The 9,919-nt window shown below is 35.3% G+C and overlaps 1 protein-coding gene across 2 annotated transcripts in view; it reads left to right on the top strand.

Annotated features, from left to right (window-relative positions):
• LOC125681313 (neprilysin-like) overlaps positions 1 to 7,151 on the top strand; it is a 34,791-nt gene extending 27,640 nt beyond the window's left edge. The window contains exons 16-22 of one of the 2 annotated variants that reach the window (XM_048921349.2): positions 3,059 to 3,110; positions 3,279 to 3,346; positions 4,701 to 4,834; positions 4,930 to 4,995; positions 5,160 to 5,258; positions 5,766 to 5,842; positions 6,237 to 7,151. In XM_048921349.2, coding sequence (XP_048777306.2) covers positions 3,059 to 3,110; positions 3,279 to 3,346; positions 4,701 to 4,834; positions 4,930 to 4,995; positions 5,160 to 5,258; positions 5,766 to 5,842; positions 6,237 to 6,336 — 596 coding nt within the window. In that variant the 3' untranslated portion in view covers positions 6,337 to 7,151. The remainder of the gene's footprint in view (positions 1 to 3,058; positions 3,111 to 3,278; positions 3,347 to 4,700; positions 4,835 to 4,929; positions 4,996 to 5,159; positions 5,259 to 5,765; positions 5,843 to 6,236) is intronic. The other variant, XM_048921356.2, reaches the window with a different exon arrangement.
• Positions 7,152 to 9,919: the final 2,768 nt, after the last annotated feature.

Consider the following 9,919-nt stretch of genomic DNA (forward strand, 5'->3'; position numbering starts at 1 on the left):
GTATAATCTGTCTAAACCGGCTATGTGTGGTTCCAACGAAATTGGCCGGTTTGCACAGAGTCCGGAGTGCAGAATGTTGACAAGAATGAGAGTTGCTTCCCTTGTATTCACTATATATGCATACGTGTGTAATAATTGCTAACGTTTTAATATATCACAAAAGAATTCAAAATGTAAAAATATAAATGTCTGTGTTTTATTGACGTGCTCATTTGAAAAAGTTTCAATTTTTATTAAACGGTTTAAAATTCGGGAATTATTCGCGCAATTTTCTGTTGGTAAATTGTCGATTTCGTCTACATCATCGCCGTTATCAAGTGCTACATTATGTACGTTCGTCAAGTTTGTGTTGTGTTCGTTTAGAATTTGTCTTTCCCAGCTTTCATTGTAAATATATCGCTTTCAACTGTCTCAATTTGTGAAACGGAAACTAATGCAATGCCGAGTGATCGACCGGACATGGCGAGTTGTGCTATCATCACTGACTGACTCGCCGTAGAGCTCCGAGAAGTCCACGAGGGGAAACCCTGCTGTTGGAAAACATAACGGGATTGTTGCCGATTTTGTTTCATTCTAAGAATGTATCGAATTCATCGATTAATTTTTAAAAGATAAACTTGTTTAATCGTTCACCAATTGATTTTCTAGGTCCAAAGAACTAATTCAAGATATGATGTATACAAATGATTATGTATACAATTTTGAGAGTGTGTCCATTTGTAATAATAAGGGGAACATGATGTTAATTTCACATTAAAGGGGTAGGCAACCCCCCAAAAATATTACATAATAAATTATAGGATTAATTATATGATAAACATTTGTACTATTCTGTTGATATACGGCCTAGATAAGCTTCAGTACTAATTTGAAAACGTTGAAAATCTCGCCATCGATAGAGACTGTCATGATGTGGTACTCTTTTGTATTCAAGACCACAAAAATCAATAATTTTGACGTCATACGGTCTGTTCCGGTTCTAATGAGATAATGTCTCAAAGATGTGCATGTGGTAGATTTTACGAATAAATAGGTTCATGCCTTCCTGTCAAGCTATTAATTCCACTAATGCGAAGGGGAGATGTGAAATTTTTTTCCTCAAAATTTCTGACGCAACCAAGTCATCTGAAAAGAAAAGACTATGTAAACTGTGGATCCATCATTTGCGTAATGACAATTTGATGTTCGAGATATTTGTATGAAGTAACGTTTTTTTTTTTTTGTAACGTTGTCTTCCTGGTCTGTGACTCGACAGAACGTCTTCTTTTCTCGTTTTCTTCTTGCGAAAGAACAGGCTTAAATCTATACGGCTCCAAACTTAACTGTTCGTGACTTGTTATATTTACAGTGCTGCTGATGAAATAAACCGAAACCGACGCTGTGACGTCATATATTAAACTTTAGTTGCCGCTCTCTTAGCGGCGGGTAATTTAAAATAAATGATAAGGAAAGTTCGTGCTTTTACGTATCCGGTTTTAAATTTTAAACACCGACTAGAAAGTTCCAGTTATAACTTCTTTGTCTGATGTTTGTAGTTTACGAGAACTGTACGAGTCAAATTTAGCATTCAAATGTGAATCTTAGATATATTTACCATGAATTATTATAGTATCAAGTCCTCACTAGCTCCAATGGTACAAAGCCATGTAATATCTACATTGATCTCTAAAAGGCTCATAGCTTGCAATCTAAGCCTGAACAAGTTAAAAATCATACATAGGCGTGACCCTCACAGTGGAATTCAAACTGTTTTTAGTGAGTTTGTGTTTGGTTCAAAGAAACCCAGAATTATAAATCCTCATAAAATCATCAGCAAAGTTGTTGAATATTTGAACTCTTCTTCACAAGTACTTTCAAGAAACAAAATTATTTGTACATGAGCTGTAGTTGCTAGAATCTACACATATGTTACACTATATTTATTTTTTCTATAAGTATGAGATATCATGTAGGTATTTTTATGTATGATATGATTGATAGCCAAACAAAAAAAGAATAACACACACACCAAAACAATTGTGAGAAAAAGGAAGGGGTGGGGGTGCCCCCCCCCCCCTCCTTGTGTTCTAATTGTCTGGTAGGACAAAATTTTCAGTATGTTTTACATATATATATATATATTGTCATATTCTGTTAATCTTGATGTTAAGACTGTATTTGCTGTTACAATTTACTATTTTCAAAGTGTGCAAAGAATAATTGTAAAACTTAAATTTAAAAATGGGGGTTTACGTATTCAAGAGACCATTTTGCAAAATATCTCTGGTCAACTATGGTAAAATATGTTTTTTTGTTAACCTTAGATATAATTCTAAATATTTTTAAAGAAAAACTGGCATGTAAACAATTTAGATTTTGAGAATTTTTCAAAATTGCGATATTCTGTGATTTTTTTCTGAAGGATGTGAGCAGATTAAACAGCAATTGTGTATGTTTTCAATTGAATATCTTTAAAAATTTTCTCAGTAAATGAATAGCTATTGGTTTTTATATATTATAGCTTAATATGATGTACTTTGGTGCATATTTTTAATAAAGCATGAGATCATGCATTCTTGTGTTAAAATTTGGCTTTTGCACTTGGGGGTATATGTGCTCTGTAGCACATAGTATAAAAATAAACCCGCAAAGGTATGTCTAATATGGGTTTTTTAGTTAGTTTATGAGTTGTTAAAGTTATTTAAATGGAAAAAAAAATTGATTGACAGAAATTTCTAATAGTATTTACCTACCTCAAGAATTTTTGTTGTTAAAGACTGCCATTTACGATATCAGTAAGTAATACTCTATTCATAAAAGCAACAATGTGGTTAGAGTTGTCTTTCCCTTTAATGTATCAAAGATGAAATGAAAATAAGGTACCAAGGAAAAAGAAATCCGTAAGTTTCACCCTCTGTCTTATGAATAATGCTTTTCAATTGAATCTCGTTAAATGGCGTGTTGGCTGTTGTGACCTGTTCTGACAACTGTTTAATGCAATAGTTCACTGGTTTACAGCTGTCGTGGTGGTCGTGGAATAACTCTATAAACATACATACATTTTTGAAAATTGTTTTAGTGTTTCCCGCTGGAATTCTACAGCCTCCATTCTTCTCCAGCACACAATCCAAGTAAGTAAATAAAATCAGTTGTTATCCCTTCACTACGGAGAGGATCACTTAAAAAATTAAGGGATCACAGTGACGCGACGACACACGGGTTGAAAAGAAGCATGGATCCTCTCTCTCTCTGTTTATACAATATATTGATATATGATGCCAGTTTTTGTATTTTGGTAGATCTATGAATTACGGAGGTATTGGGGTCGTCATTGGACACGAACTCACTCATGGATTTGATGACCGAGGTATGTTCTAGGGTGATATTGAACAGCGGTAACTTTCTGTGAGTACTTAATTAAGCAGTAACTATATCTGGCCCTGTCTTCGTTGCGTTTCATGTGTCTCAATCATGTCTTAATACCATCGCAAGACAGAACTGGGTTACCTATAACAGTAGGCATTGATACGATCTTTGCAGATATCCGATCTTTCTATTTTACAGTTTAACTTTGAGACCGTCTATTACGTGTATAACGTGTTCTCGATCAAATGACCACCTACAATCGAATACTGTTATACAAATAAGTACTTGACAACTGGTATGTAAGGCTCAACATGAGATACCTGCCTTGACTTCAAGGTCAATACTATTATAAACATGTAGATGTATATGTACATACATGTATGTTAACTTCTGGTTTCGAAAGACGACTGTGAGTAATTGCGGACCTACATTATAAAACTATGAACGTAATTATACCAAAAGTCGACGTTGTTATTTGAAGTTTCAATTTAATCAAATTACGGTATATGGACTTGCATACATTGCATATCTAATTTGATAAGTAACGAGTGGGTTTTCTCCCCCTATTTATTTTCGCATTGAAAGAGACAATCATACATGTATGTGTATTGTTTTTCATTGAACATATCGATGTGTACTCTTAGCAGGGACCTATATACTAAGTATATAGGTCCCTGCTCTTAGTCAAGACAATTTTTGTTCTTTTGTTTTTAGTTTCTTTGGTAATAAATTCATAAATTCTAACAGGAGGGCAAATAATTCATATGTATAAATAGTTCAAGTCTCATTAGTATACATGACTTAACATTCACGTTTCTGATGCCTCCTAACAAATTGTAATGACAGCCTTTACCTCGTCAATGCGATGCAGTTGGGAACAATGTGCGTAGGAATCTTGATTATTATAGTACGAAACAGAAATGAAAGTAGAATGTAAATATAGAAAAAGAATTTCTTTGAAATTGAACCAAGAGGTTCCAGCAGAATTTGATGTAAGTTTCTTGTAAATTTGTCAGTATTATTGCGATCAGTTTGAATAAAACTTTAACCTGGTCATTATTTGTAGTTATAAAAGATATAGACATCTCATATTCGGGAATCTGATAGCTCTCCGGTGGCTATATGCTGAGTAAAGGTCAAGGACAGGGGGTGGGACACATTGCTTATCTAATTCTTTTTTCCAACTGGTATATCATATTGCATCTCTTCGTGGATTAAACCTAAACTCTTATCAAACGTTGTCAAAATCTTACTGAACAAATGCGCACAGCTAGAAAATGAAATATTTAAGCTTCAACAGAGAAATATTTTTGCTAGTTTAATACAACCTTTAATCATTGTGATATATTTTACAGGAAGACAATACGACAAAGATGGCAACCTCAAGCAGTGGTGGACGGATGAAGTGATACGGGCCTTTAAAAATCAGACCCAATGCCTGGTTGACCAGTATGGCGACTTCTCCGTTCCGGAGGCTGACGGGATGAAGGTCAATAACTAATTTCAGTTTTATGTAGCAAATTCATCAACTTGTAATACTGAAATTGGCATGCGTTGATAAAGCATTTCTGTTATACTTTTTAGATGAATGGTATAAATACTCTTGGAGAAAACATTGCAGACAATGGAGGTTTAAAAGAAAGCTATAGGGTCAGTTTTAGAACCCCTGATCATACTGTTATTCATTTTCAATAATGTTACATATTAAATTGGCTGGAATATCCTATTTTATTAATCTATTTTCCATCAAAAATTGGAATTTGAATTGCTTGCATTGTTTCTGCTTTCTATACGGTGTTAATGCTTACCCACAGGCCTACAGACGATGGGTGGAATCTCGGGGGTATGAAGAGGAACAATTGCCTGGTGTTAAATACACGCATGATCAAATATTCTTCATTAACTTTGCTCAGGTGAATGTCATGTAAGATTGGAATACATTTTTCGGCATGATGTCTGAAACCAAACTTGGTCGTGGACTACTTGTTTGTTGAAAGGTTCTGTATTTTTTTTCTATCTAACGACCAAAGGATCTGTTTAAATTCTGCATGTGCATGGAATGCTAATTCTTTTGAGAATTTGAGATATGGGGTTCACCGCGGGTATGACCGGTCGACAGGGGGTGCTTACTCCTCCTAGGCATCTAGCCCCACCTCTAGTATATACAGGGGTTCGTGTTTGTTCAACTCTCTATTTGTATTCCTTATAGGACTTATGAGATTGATAACTGTTTGGTATCTTCACCTTTCATATCATACAATTATTGTATTACGTACTATACATGTAATACATAGATAAAAAATGTATATAATAGAAAATTAAGTTACATATGAAATTTTCAAAATTGTAAATCGAGGTAGATGATTGAAACTCAGGATATGTATAACACTTTGATACTACTTTTCGTTTCTTGCTGAAAGGTATGGTGTGGAAATATGAGGAGAGAGTCGGCCATTAATCGAATTCTGACCGGAGTACACAGTCCGGGCAGATTCAGGTACGGTTAAAGTCAGAAAGATAGCACTATTATTTTATTCAGTATGTCATATAAAATGCAACAATTTCTTTTCTGGCTGATGTTTTTTGTTTTGTATATATTATTCGATGATTTTTGGATATTTTGTTTTGTCAAGTTTTTATTTTTACTTGTATAACAGGGGATATCATTTTATCAGGGATTTTTATAGATGCAACTTGTGCTGTCAGTATTGTCAGGATCTCCCCTTAGCTGTTTTTGTTATCATTATATAGAATGATAATATTTGTTTATTGTCATCTAATAAATGACAATATTTCACACAATACTGGTGTTATGTTATGTTGTTGTTCCATCATTATATGGAACTTTGCCAGAGCACCAATATTACATAATTTCTTTTCTCTTCACACAGGGTGATAGGCACTTTGCAGAATTCTGCAGGTTTCTCCAGAGCATTCAATTGCCCAGCCACTAGCTTTATGAATCCTGTGAAGAAATGTTCGGTGTGGTAGTGTTCGAGAACCACAATACATTCATAAATTGTATGTTTTTTCCCAGGTACTGTCGATGTAAGAGACTGTAAACAAATCTAATTGGTTTATGATCTCAGTGCAGTATTTAACATTCTTAAAAACGGTGTTAAATATTGACATGGTTGGCATGTATTACAAGCGAAATGAGTTAAAAATCTAAAGACATTTATAATCGAACAGACCAATATAACATAACAGTATTGATTAAATGTTCATGTGATAAAACAGGAACTACGCTATTGATCAGTTTTTAGTCAAAATTACGTTTTTCAACAAACTTTGAAATTGTAACAATTTCTATTGAAACAGAAAAAAAGGAATTTAAGGGTAAAATATCTATACATTTTTTTTTTCAATAATTTTTTTTAAATATTGTCTAAGAAAAATAAATCATATTGTAATATTCAAAACCCATATATCCGGATTTTCTTCCGAGTTGTTTTCATATTATGGAAATACAAAAGCAATCTGCAAGAACATGTGCCGTATCCGTTTTTAACTGAAGGTTATATTTTATAAATTATACATGGACTACTTAAGAAATATGATGATATTGCTGTGATATTGTACTATCAACATATAAATAAAATGTATCAATATGTAATTTATTTCCATAATTTACGTGATGATGATTGTAATACTTTATTACATGTATCTTAGCATTTTGTAACACATGTATCCACATTGTATACGGTTTATATATTGATCATATTAAACAAAATTCATAGATTATGCACTGTATTTTCTTGTTAACATTACCTAAAAGAAAAGTTTGAATAAATAAAGAGAAAGTATGCGTTTTTTTCCTGAATTGAACGCTATAAATGAAAGCACAAGTTGCATATTTTGTGAAATTGGTCAATAGAGTGCATGAGGGATTCGAATGAGCTGTCGGAGATCCAAATAAAGGCTGGTGTAAAACAAGGTTGTATTATGTCAGATATTTTATCTTCTTGCAATTGACTAGGTAATGATTGATGGATTGAACATTGTTTAACGTCTCTCTCGAGAATCTTTCACTCATAATATGGAGACGTCACCATTGCCGGTGAAGGACTGCAAAATTTTGGCCTATGATCGGCGCTAACGGCCTTTCAGAAGGGAGGGATCTTTATCGTGCCACACTAGTTGTGACATGGGACCTCAGGTTTTGCGGTCTCATTCGAAGGACCGCTCCATTTAGTCGCCTCTTACGACAAGCAAGAGGTACTGAAGACCTACTCTAACCCGGATCCCCATGGGAATGATTAGGTAATGAAGTAAACAGTCGGAGCGAAAAGTGGAATCAGATGTGACTTTTCAGCATCAATGGAGGGCTTTGATTTTGCGGACGACATTACTGTCTTGTAAAATAAATGTAGAACGTTGAGGAGGGATTACGACAGGAATAGAGATATCGTCACAGTAAACAACAGACCACGTGAGCCAATCTGTGTGTACTTAGGTGGACAGAGATATTCAGAACAGCTAGAGCGGCAATTCATAGACTGGAGAATATAGAACACCAGAAGATATTTAGAATCAGATGGCAACGACGACTTAAAATGTAAGTTCACTGGTTAATATCGGAATGGAAGTACATGTGATGTATTATCCATACAAGAAGAGTAGTAGACGGACACGTTTTCAGTGGGTCGTTTTATGGGTTTTCGGCCGTTTTTCGTATATACGTAGTGTTTTTACCACATCCTATAGCCCGCGTCATTGAACCTTATTGGTTCCTTTAAGGTGGTATCGTATTATAACCTACATGTAGGTAGTTGAAAGGCATAAATGACTGATATTTTTTTGCCTTGGTGGAATCGTATTTAAGACCTCTAGGTGAGGCACTGAATGGTACTCAATTTTCTTTGATGACGAAAATACAATGTCATGTAGTTTGTTTTCAATACACTGCATGTGGGTGTGTTCGAGGCAGCAATCACGTGCATTTCCCGATTAGGCCAAGCTTACCTGAAAAAGTGACATTGTGTTGATCTCTTGTTTTACTGGCTGGCCTTACTGGTTGATCAATCTCATAAAACCTATAAGCAATACAAAATAGAGAATTGGGCAAACACGGACCCCTGGACACACCAGAGGTGGGATCGTAGGAAGAGAAAGCATCACCGGTTGACCGGTCACACCAGCCATGAGCCCTATATCTTGATCAGGTAAACGGAGTTATCCGTAGTCAAAATCAGTGTGCGAAGATGGGCCAAACAATCGATATGAAACAAGTCAGACAGCATTTGACCCAATGATGGGTTGTATTGGCAAACTAGATTGTTATAACGACCATATACTTTAAACGAGACTGTTGAAACACCTGCACCAACATTTTGTTTGTCAGCCTGCCTCGATTTAAAAACGTATCATACGCAGAACAAGTTCTTGCGTATCGAATCAGTTGAGAGATACTAGTAATGACTTTCGGTTTATTTATAGCTATTGGAACATTGCTTTAGTTCATTGAGTGAGTTTTGAGATTGTTTCATTTATACCAGGGACTTGATGGAGATATTCCGCTTTCTCTGTGCAACGTCAATGTTTTAGTATTGTCTAGTGATTTATCACGTGGATTGCGGGCAGAGGGATTCTTTTTTGTTTTGTTTTTTGTTTGGTGTTATTGGTGCTAGTCACATTGCAGCGTTTATTAGATGATAACTGATAATCATTACTTTGCTGGGAAACGTGTTCGAAGAAGGTCTATGACGAGTTGGAGAAAAACAATTGAAAAAGAAGGAAATTTAACCGAGTGGTTGCGCTGAAATACAACCAAAGCAGCGGCATAGGAAAAAGTGGAAAAATAGCTCAATAACCTTGTGTGCCTTCTAGCGCAGAGAGGAATAAGCAAACGAACTTACAGGAGTAAATCCTCTCCACACGCTTGTATAGATACATATTGTATGAAAGGCGACGATAACGAACAGTGATCAATCTCATAAATCCTATAAGCAATACAAAATAGAGAGTTGGGCAAACACGGACCGCTGGATATACCAGAGATGGGATCAGGTGCCTAAGAGGAGTAAGCACTCCCTGTCGACCGGACACACCTGCCATGAGCCCTATATCTTGATCAGGTAAACAGAGTTATCCGTAGTCAAAATCAGTGTGTCAAGAACGGCCTAACAATCAGCATGAAACATGTCAGACAGCATTTGACCCAATGATAGATTGTATTTGCAAACTAGATCGTTATAATGACAATGGAATTTGCGAAATGCTGATTTTAAACGAGACTGTTGGAACCCCTGCACCATCAACTTGTTTGTCAGAAGCCTGCTTCGATTTAAAAAATGACCATACACAGAACAAGCTCTTGCGTTTCGAATCAGTTGAGAGATGTAAACACCATGTGCAGGTAAAAATGGAATATTACTACCGGTACATAGATATGGGAAATTGACGATGGAGAAGTTAAAATCACCCCGTTTGTCATAAATTTGAGTTGTCAGTTTGCCGTTAATATCTACTGGATGCCGTTAATATCTACTGTATGCTTTATCATGTTAGGGCTTTGCATAACCATTATTACGGAATCATGTTTTAGATTTATAGAAAGATTGTGTTCACACTC

Source organism: Ostrea edulis, chromosome 1 (genome assembly GCF_947568905.1).
Source record: "Ostrea edulis chromosome 1, xbOstEdul1.1, whole genome shotgun sequence".
NCBI lineage: Eukaryota > Metazoa > Mollusca > Bivalvia > Ostreida > Ostreidae > Ostrea > Ostrea edulis.